The sequence below is a fragment of the Zonotrichia albicollis genome, chromosome 2 (assembly GCF_047830755.1).
Source record: "Zonotrichia albicollis isolate bZonAlb1 chromosome 2, bZonAlb1.hap1, whole genome shotgun sequence".
Classification (NCBI taxonomy): Eukaryota; Metazoa; Chordata; class Aves; order Passeriformes; family Passerellidae; genus Zonotrichia; species Zonotrichia albicollis.
In genome coordinates, this window is record NC_133820.1 from 102,663,553 (window position 1) to 102,683,928 (window position 20,376).

The window sequence follows — 20,376 nt, forward strand, 5'->3', positions numbered from 1 at the left end:
TGGCATGGTTTGCTATCACTGAACCAAATGTTTTGAGAAGCACTTCTCTCTCTTGGTAAGAGGCAAATTCTCCTGAGGACTTCTGTGATAGTCATGTACATTTTTAAATATTTGAGTAGTTAATCAAACTTCATGTAATACCATGAAGCTATTAAGAGTACTCTACCTAGAGCAATGTAGTCTGTGTAGTGAAGGAAAGAATGATACCTAGTACTGTAGTTGCTCAAGAGACTGATATGGCAAATGAAATATTAATATGTTGCCTTCATGTTTCAACAGGAGCAGTTAATGGACTGTAAAGGTGAAGATGGGTGGAATCAGCTTTTTGACCTGATTCAAGCAGAACTTTATGCAAGACCAGATGATGTCTACATAAACATCAGACTAGTTGCGCTCTATCGTTCAAATAACAGATTAAAGGATGCTGTGCTCCACTGTCAGGAGGCAGAGAAGAGAATACCTTTGCAGTCAAGCTTGGAATGGTGTTCCTGTGTTGTAGAGACATTTGAGGTGTTTAATCATATTTTGATCCTGTGGTAGTCTTCCGTATCTTTTTACCTGGTCTGTTTCTCTTAGTGTCGTTATTCTGGCAGCTGTTTCTCAAGGGATTTAACTCCTTCAAATGCAAGTCTGCTGAAACCAGTGGAACTACAAAATACTTCTTGTGTGTTTTTTTTTTAATTGGAGTTTTCTCCCTAAAATTAAACTTTATAGAGCTATTGAGTTTCTAACTTCAAAAGCTGAGTTAGACACAGCAGTTCCATTAGGGATAATATTGCTCAAGCGAGTAGTTCCCTGGAACTTTGCTGCTGAAGAATATGTTAAGTGTCACCTGTGAAACTGGATTATGCAATAAATGCTACTAGTGTGTTTTGGAGAAGTACTGCCCTTGTCTTCATGGAAGGATGACTATTCCTTATCCTGTGATGAACTTTCTTCTTTAGGAATATCTGGAATCTTTACAAGACTTGGAGTATGATAAAAATAACTGGAGAACTATCAAGAAAGATCATCTGCTGGCCTATTCCAGCTTTGTCAAACTGACACTTTCTTCTAGAGATGTTCAGGAATGCAGAGAGGCACTTGAAAGGTACTGTTTAAACTTTTCTGTAGTAAGAAAAAGTCCTCTTAAGAATTGTTTGGGGTCACATAACATCTGCTAAGCTTCTGTTTCACAGCTTATCTTGTTTTTGGATGGGAGAGGAGATTCTCTGTACTGACCACCAAGAGTGTTTTTTACTGGGTGCAAACCCCAAGCTATCTTTGACAGATGCTTGAATGGTCAGCACACAGCCATGGAGAAGACTCATTTATATCCTGGGTCTTGGTACCTTTTCCTTTGATTGGAAAAGTTGTTCTGTACTTCAGCAGTTGACTAATCCAGATTTCCCAAGCAGTTGGAAAAAAACACTGGCCCAAAAAAACTCCAATCCAAAGCAACAGAAGTCAAACTGAAAAGACAAAGCTACCTCTTGTGTGTGTCAGCTTTGTCCTAGTCATTCTATTATTAAATAACACAGCACACTGGAGTAATTAGGAACTTTGTGTATATAGTGTAATGGGGAGGGAGGAAGCCACCTGAAGCAAGAATAGCCTCCTTCAGAGGACACTGGTGGTGTTACAGCTGGCTTAAAGGCTTACCATCCATGGTGCACCTAGAATAGTACAAAATAGTGTTTGTAGTCAATAATTTAAGATCTGTGTTTTTCTTGCCATTATCTTTTGTTTGTTACTGTTTTTTACTAATTTGTTGTTCCTCAGTACTATAATGGCTGTTATATTGCATTGTGTAAAAATATTTTTGAGTCTGTTAATCTTGCATGAGTATTTGAAGCAGTATAGAATGGATGAGCAATATTTAATACCCATGTATATTTTATTTTATTTTTCTCCTCTAACATTGACCATGTGGGGTTTTCTGCTTCTGACTTAGAGTTTTGAGATGTTCACATCTGAAGCATTTCCAGATCATAGCAATGCTGACAGCCATTATAGTCTTGTCCAGTAATTGAAAAATTTTTTAACTGTTTTCTGGAAGCCCTCTCCTGAGTGGGTCTTGTATAGTAATCTAAAGGCACTGGAATTTCTGTAGTACCTTCTTTTTTTTTGAACAGCCTAATAAACAGTATTTTGGACCTTTTTGATAATGAAAAGAAAGGGCAGAATCAATAATACCTCCTGTATGTCTCTAAATCTGCAGTAGTGAACAAGTTTATCCTTGTGGTTCAGGACAATAGTTTTAAAAGTAGCTGTGCAAAAATGTGGTGAAAAAGACTAGGTATCTAGGTAATACTTAAATAAACTTGAGAGCTTTGGGACTTTGAGGTGATGATACTTCCTAGTAACTTGGGTTTAAGCAATAGAAAGAGTGCTTAGCATTGACTCATGAAGTTACTTAATTCACAGGTAAATAGCATGAACCCCAGTCAGCTGCTGTAGCTTTTACCAGGACTGTTTAGAATTAGTCTTCTCTGCATTTTAGTTTTGATCGTGCGCTTCAGTCAGTGAAACCATATGTGAGTGCGGCTGACGAGTTGTCTCGTACCTACGTGGAAATGAGAGGACAGCTGTACATGCATGCTGGAGCTTTGCTGCTGAAGATGGCCCAGGACAATGAGACACAGTGGAGAGCTATGTGTGAACTAGCAGCATTGTGTTATCTCCTGAGTTTTCAGGTAAATGATTTTTCAGTCTAAGCTTTCACTTGATGCTTTTCTTGAAATTTTCTAGTTGTTCGTGTGTTGAATTCCTGTATTCCTGAGATGAACTAGTGTTTGTGTATCTAAAGGAGAACTGTCCTCACTCACCAAACCCTCCTCTGTCACAATTGTTTAAAAGTTTCAAATGACACAAATAGGCTAAAAGTTACCTTCAATTGTTCCCCTTGCCAGAGTAACCTGATTCTTAAGTATTAGTGCATTTATTTCCTGTAGTGTATTTCCTTTTTCATAATACAAGTACACATGATGAGTTAAATTTTAAAAATTTAAAATTTTAAATTAAAAAAAATCAAGATTCTTTGCTTTATGAATTCTCTGCCTTGACTGTCCTTTTTATACCATTGCTTGCATTGCAGGTATTGCTCTTGTGTACACTTAATGTTACTTTCAAGAGCCATACTTGCACATCTGTGTACTTTAGGTGGGTTCTCTGCTCTTTGCCCATCCCACACAAAACCATAACCCAATATATGTACCTTCAGAATTAATAATGCCTGTTTTCTTATAGCTTTCTAATGCTAAAAATAAGCTTATTTCTTAATTTCTAAGGTTCATTTAAATGTTCTGCTCTTACTGTGAAAAACCTGTAACAATTTTCTCCTTACTTCACCAGGTTCCTAAACCAAAGTCAAAACTCATAAAGGGGGATCAAACCGGACAAGATATGCTAGAAATGTTGGCCTGTGATCGAAAAAGCCAGTCTGGTAATAAAAAAAGAGCTGCATAGTTCCATTTTAGTGCTGCAGATCTACTGTAAAGTCTAAGATTTGTTAAAGAACACATTTGTGTATCTTGTAATGTTGTCACTCCAGTGTATAGTAAAGCCTTACAGATTCTGACTACATATGTAAAACAAAACAGTACTTTGGTTCTGACACCTAAAGTTATTTTTCTCCTCTTAAGCTGCTGGTAGAGTGTGTTCTCCTTGTTTCAATAGTGGTTGGGCTTTTTCTTCCTTTTTGACTTTCTAGCATGCTAAGGTATAATTTAACTTATATCATCTGTTAAATCTACTGGAAATGGCTTCTGCCTGCTGATGCTATTTTGCAAGTATTGTTAGCCCCAAGAGGGAAAGAAAAGATTAGTTTGTTTCCCTGATCTTTTTATCCTTTCACTTGTTCATCAGCTTAGGTCTCTTTCCTGCCAAGTATAGACAATGTTTCAGTCTACAAAATTCTTAGAGATGAAAACAGATGAAGCTGCCAGACATGAGGTTCATTTACTTCAGAATGGATTTTGTTCTGTTTGTATCACATCTGTAAGGCCACTTGCAATGCCCTTAGAAGAATCATGGTGGGAGGGCTCTGTTTTCCTAAAGAACTGCATTTAAAAATTCTTTGGGGTTGTTGTCACTAAAAGCTTGGAAAGCCTATGTGCTGAAACACTGACCTAATTACAGGGAGAACATACCTGAACAGTCTGTAGGTTTCATAAGGGCAAATCCTGATTCCCATCCAGCTTTCAGTAGCAAAGAGCAGTCCAGCATAGCAAATAGTGCTTTCCTTGTGTTGACTGCTTTATTTATGTGAAGTGGTATTTTTGTTTTCTAGGTCATATGCTGCTGAATTTAAGTCATGGCAAGCAAGACTTCTTTAAAGAGATTGTGGAATCATTTGCAAACAAGAATGGCTCATTTGCATTGTTTGATAGCCTGTTTGAGAGTGGAGCCTCTAGAGAGAGGTCTTTTATTGGCACAGATGATATTGGAAATGTCAGTACACAAGCACCAGTGCAAATAGAACTTCACAAATACGATATTGGTAAGAACTGTTACTTTCTGAAACTCAGCACAGCTTTGCATAGCATAACCTCTTCTGCAAATACTTGTGGAAGAGGTACTGGTACACAAATACTTGTACTGTAACAAAAGACAAATACCTGGAATGGCTGTCCAAAGTTGCCTTAATGTCATAGGAAAGACTTATACTGTATTGCAGTGTGAAGTAGTGCTGCTTCAGTACTTCCTTAAGGATTTTTGGAGAAGTAAATAGGTTTGCTAAAATCAGTTATCTATTGGACAGAATAAGCTGAGAATGGAATAGATGAGAGTCATCCCCTCAGAAGCTTAAGCAGTTGATGGCTTTGAGCACTTAGATGAACTTGGTATGTTTGTCTGTACTGAAGTTTGTAACTCTTTGTAAGTGAAACCTGGAATCTTGATGCTCATTGGTCTTAAAGTGTCTTTGGCCCTTGTGACAGAGTGCAATGTGACACCCAGCTTTGATCAGATAGTGGTACTGAGGGCTTGCAGGAAGCTGTCATTTGCATCCAACCTTGTTTTCTTCGCAGGTGCCATTCGATTGCACAATGGCAGTCTCCAGCACCTCGTGTGGCTTGGCTTGCAGTGGAACTCCATGTCAGTCTTACCCCCCATGCGCAAATGGTTAAAACAGCTCTTCCACTTGCCCCAAGAAACATCAAGACTTGAGACAGATGCTCCTGAATCTATTTGCCTGTTAGACCTTGAAGTAAGTGAACTTTAAAGTTCTTTAAGGTACTGTGCAAATTAAGTTTTTTGTAATTAATAACTTTAATTTCTTTTTTAAAAACAGGTATTCCTACTTGGGGTGATATTCACTAGCAACTTACAACTGCAAGAGAAGTTTAATTCTCACTACAGTGCACATCAGCCTCAATTTTTACCATTGCCAATATGCAAACAACTCTATACTGAAAAGCAAAGATCCTGGTGGGATGCTGTTCGTACTCTTCTTCAGAGAAAATCAGTGTAAGGCTTTTTCAATTTGGAAATGTTTGATCAAGCCTTTAGGGAGCATCTGCTACAGCAATTTGGATTGTCTCTATAGATTCTTGTAAAATTAACTTTTTTTACATGTTTTTTACATTGACTCTTTCTTGTAGTAGGGACTTGATATGCTTGAAAGATTTCTGTAAAGGGAATTTTCATTTCTAACAATGCATTTCTTACCTAGAGGCAAATTAGGACTAAAGCTGCAGGCTGTATTCATGAAGTGAATGGTATGTGAACAGACGGCCATCACAAAATACTAATCAAGGAATGTTTCTTATATTCAGACCAGGAACAGCAGCAAAACTGAGGCTTATTGTGCAGCATGGCATAAGTACTCTGCGAACACTGGACAAGCATGGCCTTCAACCTGCCTTAATCATACACTGGGCAAAAAGCTTGCAGAAAACAGTAAGCTGAGATTGGTTTTAAATACATGGAAGCAAAAGTGTTTTTCTTATGTTATCAATTATGAACAGAGTGAGGGGCTGGGGGATGGGATGAATGTGTATTAAGAATATCTGATTATTTTATCAGACAAACTTATTGTTCTTGTCACTTTGTGAAATACTCTTAAACTGTTGTGTTATTTTCTACATGTATGTTACTTAACGTAGCTTTTCTGCTTAATATCAGAAAAGGACTTTGGAACTCTTAAAGAAAATAAGAGAAGGATATGTAGGAGTAGCATTTTGACTAGCATTTGTTGAAATAACATTTGCATCTATTTTCTTTTCTTCACCAGGGAATTAACCTTAACTCCTTCTATGACCAGAAGGAATATATTGGACGAAGTGTCTACTACTGGAAGAAAGTTCTGCCTATGCTGGAAACTATCAAAAAGAAGAGGAGTATTTCTGAACCTACTGATCCTCTCTTCAAACACTTCCATAGTGTAGATGTTCAGGTACAGATCAATTGAGACAAGGCTGAAGAGAAGGGTCTGTGTCAGTAGTGAACAAAGTTGTGGGATTTTTGTCTACATTGTACTTTTCTATGTTGTTACTACTGTGAAGCTCTCAAAGGTGAGATTTGGTAATAGTGTTTTATAAAGGGGGAAAACTCTCTCCTTGTGGCTTTGGTCTTGCCTTTGAAATGGTATTTATGATTTGAAGGCACTGAACACCCTCAGTACCAACTTACTTGAGAAAGAATTCTCCCCATGTCACAGGAAAAGAGGTTATGTCATTCCATTGTTAAGTGTAAGTTTTGCTTCACTTTATTTGTAGGTCTTTCAGGTTACAGCATATGAAGAAGAGGCACAGATAGCATTTGCTATGTTGGATGCAGTTGATGGCAAAACTGATGATGCTTTAATAGCATTTGAAGCTATTGAGAATGTGGTGTCATACTGGAATCTCGCCATGGTAAGTTTGTAAATAGCATTACCCAGAAGTGCTTCTATTTATTCAGTTTCCTTCTGACTGATACTACTCACTCTTGCATCCTGTTCTTCAGATTTTCCAAAGAAAAGCAGAAGAAATTGAAAATGATGTCATGCTGCCAGAAGAACATGAGGAACATAAAACTTACCTTCTTAAAGCCAAGTATTATCTAATGAAAATTATTGCAGAAAGCTCCTCAGATATGTCAGTTGCAGAGAAAGTAAGTAATTCTTGCTTTAAAAACTTCTTCCAATGAATGCAGTAGCTTAGGTCTGTTTTGAAAAATGAAATCCTTTGCATTTAAGGTACTTATTTTTGGTCCAGGCTTTCAGGCAAGTTAAATCCTGGGTAACTTCTCTAAACGACCAGATCATGTGGTATCCTGGCTACCCTGTGGATGAAAGCTTTAATGTCAACAAAAAGCTTTTGTCACTGTCTTTTATTTAATAGTTTGAAAAAAAAAAAATTTTTAATAATTTTTGAGTTGTTTACTTAGGTGAATCCTAGCAAGTTAAGAGCTTTGCTGAAAAAAACTCCAGTGTTTACATAATAAGACTTGTGAATTGCTCAGCCAGAATTCTAAATGTAGTTGTCTGGTTATGAAGAAGAATTGCAGTCATGACTCATGTTTGAATAAACTCTTTAGTTACCAGTGTCTCTTGAAACTGTGAGAGAAGTGTTGGATACGGTGATCCAGGAACTTGGTGAGAACTGTGAAGAGGGAAGTCTTGCCTTCAGAAACGGTCTGTCACGAACTGTAGATTCAGCAATGAAACATTCCACTCCATCACCAACCAAGTTCTCTTTTTCACCAACTAAGACCTACAAGGTATGTTAGCCAGTTATTATTTCAAGGAATTGTTATCTTGTAAGAAAAAGTCAAATGAATCAATTAACTTTTTTTTTTCCTAGTTCTCTCCAAAAACTCCCCCTCAGTGGGCAGAAGACCATAAATCTATACTTCAAATGATTTGTCAGCAAGTGGAAGCTTTAAAGGTAAAAATTCTGTCACCATTTTCAGTCATGAACTGTTAGTCTTTTAGTTATGGTAAGGATCTAGTGATAAGTGCATGGGCTAACTTACAGTTCCTAGAATTACTTTCTGTAAATAGCTGCATAAAATTAGTACCAGAGTAAATCCTTTTGCTTAAAAGCTCCTCTGTGGGACGTGGGCAGGAGTGCTGAGGCAGCCCGTCTAAGGGACTCTTTCTCTATGTAGAAAGAATTCTGCTTTTATCAGCTTGGTTCTCATCCACCTGGTTCTGTTTTTTTTACTGGCTTGTTCTGGCTTTAGAACACAATGGAAGTACTTTGTACTCCATGGACATGTCTTGCATGATCTGGCAGGTACTACTTTTTTTTTTTTAATTAGTCCCATACCATGGATTGAACATGCTTTTTAATGGTAAAAGGGAGGTGATCATGCCTTATATTCTCTTTGACAAATACCTGTGCAATCAATACTTACACTCTTGCTTGGCACCCTGTCTCAACAGAATGATTTGCAAGAAATGAAACTTAATAATTCCAACACAAATGCATCTCATCGGTGGCCTGCTGAAAACTATGGAACTGATGCAATACCAGACAGTTATCAGAGAGCACAAAATCTTCATGAAGCCCCTTTAACAGGCAAGTTGCTGCAGAATTTTTATCTAAATGCTTAGCTAAATCAAGATTTTTGAAAACAATGCTAAAATGTTTTAATTATTCGCAGTAAAAAAATGATTGCTAGCAAAAATATGTAGAAAACAACAACAAGAAAAGATAAGTGTTGACTGTTTTCCTGGTGCTCCTTTGTAGTTGCTACCACTGGCCCATCTGTGTTCTACAGCCAGTCACCTGCCTATAACTCTCAGTATCTTCTGGGAACTGCTGCAACCAATGTAACACCAGCAAAGGTGAGAATAATTTTTTTTCCTTAAAATGCTTCCAATGATCTGAAAATGACTGACTGGTTTTGATTCTGTACATCGTTGGATATAATTGCATTTCCTTATGCAGAATTTGTTGAACTTAAACTCTTAGGGATAAAATTATAATTTGTCTCCCTGCTTAACTTCTGGGATATGGAGTTTGGGTGGAAAAGCTAGAAAAATATTTCATATGTGTGTACATTTCTCGTACAGGTATGTATGATAGCGCTTAACTATTCCCCCCTTAATTGTGTGGCAAAAGAGAATGGGGTTTTCAAAACTTTTTTTCATGTAAAAGCCACTCATATTGTGCCCCTTTTTCAATGTTTGTTCTCAAATGCCCATCAAGTTTCAAGCTAAGGTAAAACTGGTTTAGGTTTAAACTTGAAAGCATGCCTTTCTTTTAAGAGTGCATGTTACATGGGCTTCAGCACAGTAATATTTTGTTCTCTTTGTTACCATAATAAGCAGAGCACTTGTTTTCTGCTTTTTCTTTAGCCTCCTGTCTATGGCATGAACCGACTTGCGCCTCAGCCACATATATATTCCTATCAGCCACCACCCATGCATACACCACCTCTGCAAAACACTTCTGGTTGTATGTTTTCCCAAGAAATGTATGGCCCACCTCTGCGTTTTGATTCTCCTGGTACTGCACTCATTTCTCCTCGTACAGCTGATGACTATTACAACTACAGTGTTCCACAGGCAAGCACCAATCCAACACTGCCTAAACCAGGGTATTTCACAAACCGTTCAGCCACACCACCCACCTTAAAGCCTGCAGAACCAAAACCAATGCCTAAATTTGGACAGCCAGGAACAGCAGAAGGATCAAAACCACCCATGTCAACACCAGCACAGCCAAGTCAGCCGACAACTTTTAAGTTTAAACCCAACTTCAAATCTAATGATGGAGACTTCACTTTTTCTTCTCCTCCTCAAGTTGCTCCACAGCCCCTTAATGCACCTTTTAATAGTAGAGAAAGCCTCTTGGATCTTCTAACATCTGACAAACCTTTACAGGATGATAGATATGTTGATCAAAAGCCAGTTAGTGATCCCACAAACAGTTCAAGAAATATTTTCAATTTTAGCAATAAACATATTCCAGGCATGTCTCTCCGAGATAACACAGGACAAAACGTACACAAAATTGTGGGTTTTGAGAAGAGTGATACATTTAGTGCTCAAGAACCAAGTAAGCCTGTGTTTATGGCTTCAAATTCAGATTTGGCCAATAGAAGTCATGAAACAGAAGGAGGAAGCACCCATGGTGGAGATGAGGATGATGATGGTCCTCATTTTGATCCTGTAGTACCACTTCCTGATAAGATTGAAGTAAAGACAGGTGAGGAAGATGAAGAAGAATTCTTTTGCAACAGAGCCAAGCTCTTTCGTTTTGATGCAGAATCTAAAGAATGGAAAGAAAGGGGTATTGGAAATGTGAAAATACTGAAACATAAAGTATCTGGCAAATTTCGTCTCTTAATGAGACGGGACCAAGTGCTGAAAATCTGTGCAAATCACTACATAAATACTGATATGAAACTAACTCCAAATGCTGCATCAGATAAGTCATTTGTATGGCATGCTTTAGACTATGCAGATGAATTGCCAAAACCAGAACAGCTTGCAATTAGATTTAAAACACCTGAAGAAGCAATGCTTTTCAAAAAAAAGTTTGAGGAGGCACAGAATATTTTAAAATCCTTGGGATCAAATGCTGACACCTCTGTGGCTCAGAGCAGTGGAACTGCAAAAGAAACAGCAAATCAGGACATCAAGGAGCCCAACAGAACCACTTCTGGGACCATGAACTTGGGCTTTCAGTTTCTAAAAGATGGAACAAGCAGTGAACCTGACAGCAAAGGCACCCTTGCAGCTACATCCACTGCATCTAGCACTACCTTTTCATTTGGGAAGGATGCTCAGCAAGCCTGTTCTTCTGGTGGGTTTGGGCAGCATCTCTTGAAGAAGGACCAATGGATGTGTAAAGTGTGTTTAGTTCCAAATGAGGCAACTGTAAAGAACTGTGTAGCATGTCAAAGTCCAAATCCAGGTGTGTGGGAAACACATGGCACTCCAATGATTGGCTATGCAAATTTGAAACCAAGTGGTAACACAGTGCAGGACAAGTTTGGATCTCCTTTTGCCAAAAAGGAAGATCAGTGGGACTGCTCTGTATGCTCAACCCGAAATGAAGCAGAACATGTGAACTGCTCTTCCTGTCAGAGTCCAAAACCTCAAAATCAACCAAATACATCCATACCTTCTGTTCTGGCATCTGCTGGTCTGGAGCTTGGTTCCATTGCTGATTCAAGTAAGCCACAGAAAAATGGGTTTGAAGGGCTTTTTACTAAAAAGGAAGGTCAGTGGGATTGTAGTACTTGTCTTGTGAGGAACGAAGGTTCTTCGCTAACCTGCGTAGCCTGCGAAACGCCGAATCCATCTGCTAAGCCAGCTGGTGATGCTTTGCCAACTCCTGCTTTTGGCTTGAAAAGTAAATTGCCTGAACTTGGTGGAGGACAGTTGGGAACAGGCTTTAAGTTTGGTCTTGAGCAAGGCAAGACGCCACCATTTACGTTTCAGATTTCTTCTGATACTGAAGCTAAGCCTGCAAAGGAAGGATTTAGCTTTTCAATGCAAATGCCTGCAGGTGGATTTAAATTTGGGATACAGGAGTCTAGTAAATTTGGGATACAGGAGTCTAATAAAAATACCACTAAGAAAGATGAGTCATCCAAAGAGCATACAACTGGTTTCTTAAAAAGCGTTGATGAAAAAGACAAAAAGGAATTGCCCTCAGACAGTGGAATTGGATTCCAATTTCAAGAAACAGCAGACAAGGAGAAAATTGACTTTGTTTTTGGGCAAAATAGCAGCACTTCTACTTTTGCTGAGCTTGCAAAAAGTACTCCTAGGGAAGGTTTTCAATTTGGCAAAAAGGACCCTAACTTCAAAGGCTTTTCAGGTGCAGGTGAAAAGTTGTTTTCTTCGCAAAATTCTAAAACAGATCAGAAAGCAAACACCTCTGCTGACCTTAGTGAGAAGGATGATGATGTGTATAGAACAGAGGAGAGCGATGATATCCATTTTGAACCTATAGTTCAGATGCCTGAAAAAGTAGAACCTTTTACAGGAGAGGAAGATGAGAAAGTGTTATACTCCCAGAGAGTAAAGCTGTTCAGGTTTGATCCAGAAACAAGCCAGTGGAAGGAACGTGGGGTGGGCATTCTGAAGATTCTTAAAAACGAAGTTAATGGCAAAGTAAGAATATTGATGCGGCGTGAGCAAGTACTGAAGGTGTGTGCAAATCACTGGATAACAACAACAATGAACTTGAAACAGCTGTCTGGCTCAGACAAAGCATGGATGTGGATGGCCAATGACTTTGCTGATGGTGATGCAAAGTTGGAGCATCTGGCAGCAAAATTCAAGACACCAGAGCAGGCTGAGGAGTTCAAACAGAAGTTTGAAGAATGTCAGAGGCTACTACTAGATATACCACTGCAGACACCGCATAAACTTGTTGATACAGGTAGGACAGCTCAGCTTATACAGAAAGCAGAAGAAATGAAGTGTGGCTTAAAAGATCTCAAAACTTTCCTGACAGATGACAAAACCAAACTGTCAGAAGAGGAAAGTGGAAACCCTGCTTGTACTAGCAGTACTTCTGATTTGGTTATAAAGCCACATGCTGAAAGTACAGGCCCTACTCTGGAGTGGGATAACTATGATTTGCGTGAAGAAGCATTGGATGATAGTGTAAGCAGTTCTGTATATGCATCACCTCTTGCAAGTAGCCCTGTAAGGAAAAATCTGTTTAGATTTGGAGAGTCTACCACTGGTTTTAGTTTCAGCTTTAAATCTGCTTTGAGCCCATCCAAATCTCCTGCCAAACAGAATCAGAGTAGAACATCAGTAGGCACAGATGAAGATTCTGATGTTACTCAAGAAGAGGAAAGAGATGGACAGTACTTTGAACCTGTAGTACCTCTGCCTGATCTTGTGGAAGTGACCAGTGGTGAGGAAAATGAGCAAGTGGTCTTCAGCCATAGAGCCAAACTCTACAGATATGACAAAGATGCAAATCAGTGGAAAGAGAGAGGGATTGGGGATATCAAGATATTGCAGAACTATGACAACAAACAAGTTCGTATAGTAATGAGAAGGGACCAGGTACTAAAACTCTGTGCCAATCACAGGATAACACCAGATATGAATTTGCAACAAATGAAAGGATCTGATAGAGCCTGGGTATGGACTGCATGTGACTTTGCAGATGGGGAAAGAAAAGTGGAACATCTGGCTGTGCGATTCAAGCTGCAAGATGTTGCAGACTCATTTAAGCAAATTTTTGATGAAGCAAAGCATGCCCAAGAGAGAGAGACACTGATAACACCTCTTTCTTCTCGTGCCAATACACCAAAGGAATTTCCGTGTGGTAAAAATGCTGTAGCTGTGCTAGAAGAAACAACCAGAGAAAGAACTGATGTCAGCCATGGTGATGATACTTCTGATACAACTGTAGAGGCTGCAGAGGTGGCAAGTACTTCTGAAACACCAACAAAAACAGTGGTTTCTCCTCCAAAGTTTGTATTTGGATCTGAATCTGTCAAGAGCATTTTCAGTAATGAAAAATCAAAGACGTTCACATTTGGAAATACTTCAGCCACTGGTTCTCTCTTTGGCTTCAGTTTTAATCCCCCAAGAAAGAGTGAAGGCCATATTCCAGCATCTCAGGACGCAGCACAGAAAGAGCCAGAAGGCTCTGAACCACCAAAAATCTCAAATGCTACTCAGAAGCCTGTAGACAGCAAGGTAGACAACTTGCCAGCTTCATCACAAGATGGACCGTCCAACTTCTCATTTAGAATTCTGGAAAAAGGTGAGTAGGAGTTTTACTAGTAATTCAAGTATGCAACTTACTAAGCAGTCAGCTCTGTGCTATTCAGTATTGTTGATTCTCTTGAGAATAGGTAGTGTCTTTCAGTTTTGATGCAGTTATCCACATGTTCTCCAGAGGTTCAACTAAAGAAGGGAATTTTAAGTGATATTTTCATTTGAAAATAACTGTATGATGCAGGATGGAAATTTGTGTACTGAGAACAGAATTTTCAGGTAGAGCTTAAACTCTGAAGTGCTGCATCTGAATCTTGGATTTAAATGCCCAAAGAATTTGTGGATTTGCTTTTGGGACTTAAATAGATAGTTGATGCTGTATGTACCTGGGTCTTTGCTCTGAGTGGTCAAGTGTGAGAACAGCAGATGTATGCTTCAGCTAAAAATTGCATTATCCCCATAATTAAGTAGATGGGTATTCTGAAACTTGTCTATACTTTGTTTCAAGTGTTAAATACCGGCCTCTGTAATTTTGGTTGTGTAGCTTAACATCAGATGTCAGCCTGCTTCCTGAGCCTGAAAAAGAGATTGTGATGGAATACTCAGTTGTATGGTTTCTGTTATAGTCTGAAAAAGATGCACAGGCAGAAGCTGTGGCTGTGACATGAACACTGTAATGGGCTGAAGTGTCTTTGTGAAAAGGATGGCATATCTCAGAATTATGAACATGTCCTGTCTCTTTATTAGCTTAAGTGTAGTGAAGTGACATGGCAGAAGCTGATAGCTGCAGTTCATTAACATGAGTTGGATAAGCTTGTGTAGAAACAGATGAGATTTCCTGCTGTGAAATATGACTATGGAATTCTTGCAGAACATAGAGAAGTCTGTTCTATCCTTTTAAAATTATATACCAACAATTTATTTTTTTAGGATTTAATTTTAGCCTCTTTAAATCTAATCCAATGGCCTTTTGGACAAGCACATCCTCCATGCAACCTGATAGTAAAGGTATTTACATATTGCACTGAATGTGTGATAAAAACACTCTAGCAGGCATGGACAATAACCCAGCTGGGTCAAAGCAGCTGGCTCAGTAATCCTTATGATTAACATGCATGCTGAAGGAGAGTACTTAAAATTGCGTGTCTGACTACTCTATTTGTCCTGTCAAAGAATGTCTCTAGCCCTTTGTGTGTTTACATGAGCCAGCACAATGGATGGCCCTGTTTAAGCTTTTGGCTTCTGTTTGTCCTATTTTTTGAGGATATGTGCCCTGCACTTCTTCCATCACAGTTTTACTATGTGTGTACACTACATCTCTTAAATTCCATTTTTCTAGAGAAATTACATTTTTATTTTCAGAGAATGCCTTGTGGTGCCTGATGTGGTTTACTCTATGTCAATGAAATAGCCTGAAGATCTTGAGACAGCTTATCCAGTCAAGAGCTTGAATGTATTTAGCCTCTGTGGAAGTGTTAACTGCTGAGCTTTTAGAAAGAAAGAGTGCACAGAAGTGGGAGCCACCTTCATATATAATCCATAGTCCACCTTAGCTGTTAAAAAACTTCTGCCAATTTGTAACCAATTTGTTTACATTCAGATCCTCTAGACAAAACTGCTTCAGCTGATAGTTTGATTATATTTGACTACTAGTGTGCTGCTTGCAAGTGTGCTTGCTGTAAGAATGCTCAACTTACACGGTTTTAAAAGTGTTTTAATTTTAAATAACAAACTTTTAGTCTGCATCAGACAGTCTTCCAGTATTAGTGTCTTGCATTGTTTCAAAGTGTCAAAATGTCATTTGATAAGCTGTTCTTACTTGAGCACTGAATTCCTGTTCTGTGTACATAACCTAACGTCACTTGCTCTGTGTTTTCAACCATCCCTGTGGATGGAGTTTATGAACAATTCAGTTCTATTTTCATAAGTGTCCATAATGTGGAGTGATTAATCATTCTGTGCCAATGCACACATGCAAGAACTTTACCTGCCTCGGATTGATCGTGGTTTTATATGGGGGCATATGGCAGGGGGAGCGTATTTAAATAAACAAAATAAGCCTTTCTGATACTTTAGACTGTTCGTCACTTCTACTTTTCTAATAATTAGGTTATGATTATATTTTTAGTGGTTTGTTCACAGTTGATAATTGTCTTCAGTGTAACTTTTTGTTCTTTGAGCTCTGACTTAATAGCAAAGGATTTTGAGAAGTCCTTCCTAAATTAGGTTTTCAAGCCTATCCAGTAAAAATATGATGTGAATTTTTCTTAGGGAAAACTTCTTTTGGGGAATGGTTTCTGAGTTGTGCTAGAACAACATTTAAAAGAAGTTTAACCTTGGTAGTTCTGCACCTCCATGCATTTACGTTTTTCAGAGATCAGGTTATAAACTTCTTCTAAGTTCTTATTTTAGTTTTGGCTGGGATAAAGTTAATTTTTTCTCAGTAGCTGGCACAGTGCTGGGTTTTGGATTCAGTGTGAGAACAATGCTGATTACACACTGATGTGGTTGCTGCTAAGCAGTGCTTACCCTAAGTCAAGGACTTTTTTTTTTTTTGTCTCATGCTGTGTCATTGAGGAGGTACACAAACAAAAGCTGGGAGGGAGCTTTGCTGGAACTTGAAGTGGCCAAAGGGATATTCCACACCATAGAACATCATGCCCAGTTTATAAACTGGTGGAGTTGTCTGGAAGAGGGGTCAGTAGGAGTGTGGGAATGGAGACTGGCATTGGTCAGCAGGTGGTGAGCAGCTGTATTGTGCCTCATTTGTTTTTCCTTAAGTTTTACTTTTTCATTTTAATACTGTTATTTATTATATGTCACTTCTGTTTCAGTTTTTAAACTGTTTCTATCTCCACCTGCAAATTTTACTTGTGATTCTCCTCCCTATTCCACCAGGTTACAGGATGTGAAGCAGCAGCTCTGTGGCACTTAATTGCCAACTGGGCTTAAACACACCAGTGCTTTACAAGTTTGAGTCATGTCAGTTGCAGGCTACTGTACCTGTTAAAATGCTTTAGGGTTTAAACTGGTGCTTTCCTCTTCTGTTCAGAAGATATTAATTGATCAATGCATGAGGGGAAATAACAGCATTGTGACTAGCTAGAGAGATTTCATGTCAGTTCAAACAAAAGCAAAAATACAGTACAGCCTTGAAAAGAACAGTTGTGCATGATATTGTCCTGAATTCTGTTTCTTCCATATCCTAGTCTGGGTGAAAAAATCTACACAATTGTTAGGAAGTTCTGTTATCCTAAAATCAGGTCTTTTCAGAATACATTGTATGTGTGTGTGGCATTTGTTTCATGGCTGCCTATGAAGATATATTTAAAGTGTTTGCAACAGCAGTCTTTGTTGGTGAAGTCTTTTATCATTTTGAGTAGATGTTTGGAACACTAGAATATATTCCAGTGTTTGATAGATCAGCTTCACTGATAACTTCACCTTTTGACTAATCTGAAGTGACCTTAAATATGTTTCTCTTACTCAGGTATTTTGCCCAAAGGGTACTGAAAGAGACTGCATGATAACTCCTTAAATGCTGTCAAACCTGATGAGCAATGAGTGTGGTAAAACACTGGAACAGTGTATTTGTTGCCATGGCTTCTAGCTGGATTTCTACTGCACAAATTAAAGAAAGCACGTTTTTACCATCCATCTATCTGACTTGAAAGAAGTGTTTTGTTACATTCAAAGATATATTTTTGAAAATTTTCTGATTCTAAGGAAAGCTGCTTCTTGTTGTAGGACTAAATGCTCAACACTTAAACCTCAGGTGAATTTGATGCAAACTTAGTCCAATTAAGACACTTGCTTAACTAACCAGAAAGAATAAAACACATAGCAGGATAGCTGCATATCTTCATAACACACTACTAGATGTACTTCTAATCCTTAATCAGCTAGGGTGACTGAGGTTTTTGGATTCTGAGAAGATGTATGAAAACACGTATGTCTCGCAGTCATAATATGAACGTAGAAATTAGCTGTTCAGGAATTTTATCCTACATGTACTTTCTGCAGGCTCAGAGAACTTACTGACATCTAAAAATATGAGCAGAAAGGATTAGTGTAGGAGAGTCTGCTGGTGATGGGTGTGAGTTACTTTGTAGCTCTGGTGTATAAATGCTTGAAGTTAACAACTTGTAAACAAAGGTGGGGCAAAGACTGAAGTGGTAATAATCTGAAAAAATACATAAATTTGAATCAGTACTTGGGATTTTGCTGTTACTTTACTTCATGCTGCTCTTCATCTACTGGATGATTAAATAAAAAGTAATGAAGGCTGCTTTTAATAAGCAGACTTATTTTAGTGTGTTAGTTGTCTCAGAGGATCAAAGGACTTGTCTGTAAATGTTTCCTATGTCCTTTTCTCCTCTTGCAATGATAAGTTAACCTGTATAATCAGAAAAATCAATGTTTTTCAGGAGCTGGGTACTACTTTTCTACTGGCTACTGGGTACTGGTTTCTAGCTGGATAGTTAGGTTTTCTGTGATTACACTGTGCCACAGACTTAATTTTTTTTTTTTTAATGAAAAGCAAAGCAAGCTTTTGAGACCACCCTTCAGATACTGACTAAATTAAATCTAGAGAACAAATAATAGACTGTTAGCAAATAGGCTGAGGTACTAAAGCAATCATTTTGTTCTTAGAAACAGCTGTTGTGGCTATTGATGTGCTTATGGGGTAATTATTAAAAATAATTCACAGATTTATTTCTTAGCCCTTTATCCCCAACTTCCCCTTCTCAAAATAACACAACCTAAACAAGCAGAACCCCAACCAAACCATACCTGATGTTTAAATTGCTATATCCTCTCTTTGCTTCCATTCTCTCAAAATAAATATTTGTTTCCAAAGCTGTCTTGCAGCCATATATTTTTATCTGCGGTTTGATCTAGGCTTTACTTTCACCTTTAATCTTTGCACTGATCATGCACTGTTCTCAACACTGGTGGAAGGAATAACTTAATGTTGAAGACAAGAAGACAAAAAGTTAAATAATACAACTGATGGTGATATTTCCATGCTGCAAAAGCTAGTTAAATAGTCTGAAAGCGATGGTTTTTTTTGTTTGATAATGGAACTAAGAATTACTTTACTTTTGTAACAATCAAAGTTTTAGCAAAAGCTGCTATGGTAAATTTATTATTAGCTAATAAAAGGCTCAGCTATCCCATAAGTAATCTGAAATGCGTTCTATTCAGTTGCTTGGACAGGTTGTTGTTCACAACTTCATTTTTTTTCAGGCCTGAAATTTTCTTATTTACCTCTGTTGGTCACCTCTGTCACTCTTCTCTGTAGCTAGCTCTTATTTGACACGAGGACTTAATTAAACAATCTGTTTAATAATATAAAGATGCAGCCCTGTTTCGTTTTAATGCTTGAATTCCAAAAGCAATAGAACAGTGTGTAAGTTTTGCTGTTCTGTCTTTGACTCCTCTAAGTTTGTTTCCTGCCTATCAGCAGAAAATACATAGGCCCTTAGAATTCAGTTCCAAAATAATGTGGGGTTAATGTTATTTCCTGTTCTGAAATTATTCATTTTTAATTGTTTGTTCAATTTCTGTAAAAAAGCTGAGAAGACCACAGTGTCAGAGGATGATGTTCCATCTGATGAGGTTGTAATAGTTTACGAGTTAACACCTACCCCTGAACAGAGAGCGCTTGCTGACTTCCTCAAGCTCCCTTCAACATTCTTCTGTTACAAGAATAAGCCTGGATATGCAAGTGACGAGGATGATGGTAAGGAATGCCAAAATTTCTATTTGTACTACCTTTTTGTGGGGGAAGGGTGTGTGCAGTTTGGTGTAAGAAGGATCTCAAACTGTTGGATGGTGACCAAGGTGAGCAGCCTTGAGTGCCAGACTCAGAGGAGTGGCTGAGGTCACTTGGTTTGTTCAGCTGGGAGAAGACAAGGCTGAGGAGTGACCTTGGCACAGTCCAAGGTCTTCCTCAAGGGATCAGCAGAGGAGGAGGTGCTGATCTCCTCTTTCTGCTGCTCAGCTATAGGACACAAGGAAATGGAATGAAGCTGTCAGGGAAGTTCAGATTAGGAAAAGGTTTTCCTTTGAGAGGGTGGTCAGGCCCTGGGACAGGCTCCCGAGGACAGCAGTTAGAGGAGCATGCCCATCAGAGGCCAAGCAACATCTGGGTGATGCACTCAGTCATATGGCTTGGTTTTAGGTAATCCTGCAAGGAGCAGTGAGCTGCAGTTGGTGATCCTTATGGGTCCCTTCCAACTTGAGATAGTTAGCACTGTTAGAACCATTAGTCACTGAAATATTTTTGTGTGGGCCAGTGAGAAGTAATCATGTCCGTGTCCTCCTTGTGGCCAAAGATGCTCAATCTCCAAAATAGAATAGTACAGTGGAGGCTCAGGAGTGACTAAAGGGTATTTGTTTGATGTATTATGGGTGTTGACATCATTACCAAGGTATTTGGTTAGGTAAGAGGTATTTGAGTAAGAGACCTACATAAGTAAGTATTTTGAGACAAATAAAAAAGCATTTTTTATTAAAAACAATCAATCTAAGGTTTCTGAAGTGCTATACTAATAAGTTACTTATCTTCTAAATCAAATTCCTAATACTATTAGTTAACTTACTTTATGTCAAACCTTACTGCATGTAATTAAGATTGATTGATTTTATTCAGCAGCATATATTTTAAATGGAAATTCTGAAACACTGTATTCAACAGAAAATGGGAGAAGACAAGCCCCCTCCCACAAGTACCTGAGCTTGCAAGGTTTTTTTGT

At 38.4% G+C, this 20,376-nt stretch overlaps 1 protein-coding gene across 3 annotated transcripts in view; it reads left to right on the forward strand.

Moving 5' to 3' along the window:
• LOC102073813 (RANBP2 like and GRIP domain containing 4) overlaps positions 1-20,376 on the forward strand; it is a 33,421-nt gene that overhangs the window by 5,039 nt on the left and 8,006 nt on the right. For 2 of the 3 annotated variants that reach the window (XM_074535889.1, XM_074535890.1), the window contains exons 5-22: positions 280-510; positions 945-1,090; positions 2,483-2,675; positions 3,334-3,424; positions 4,271-4,480; positions 5,010-5,188; positions 5,273-5,448; positions 5,757-5,880; positions 6,215-6,376; positions 6,699-6,836; positions 6,928-7,074; positions 7,501-7,683; positions 7,767-7,850; positions 8,351-8,486; positions 8,658-8,755; positions 9,269-13,661; positions 14,546-14,623; positions 19,194-19,361. In XM_074535889.1, the coding sequence (XP_074391990.1) occupies positions 280-510; positions 945-1,090; positions 2,483-2,675; positions 3,334-3,424; positions 4,271-4,480; positions 5,010-5,188; positions 5,273-5,448; positions 5,757-5,880; positions 6,215-6,376; positions 6,699-6,836; positions 6,928-7,074; positions 7,501-7,683; positions 7,767-7,850; positions 8,351-8,486; positions 8,658-8,755; positions 9,269-13,661; positions 14,546-14,623; positions 19,194-19,361 (6,937 nt within the window). The remainder of the gene's footprint in view (positions 1-279; positions 511-944; positions 1,091-2,482; positions 2,676-3,333; positions 3,425-4,270; positions 4,481-5,009; positions 5,189-5,272; positions 5,449-5,756; positions 5,881-6,214; positions 6,377-6,698; positions 6,837-6,927; positions 7,075-7,500; positions 7,684-7,766; positions 7,851-8,350; positions 8,487-8,657; positions 8,756-9,268; positions 13,662-14,545; positions 14,624-19,193; positions 19,362-20,376) is intronic. The other variant, XM_005487984.3, reaches the window with a different exon arrangement.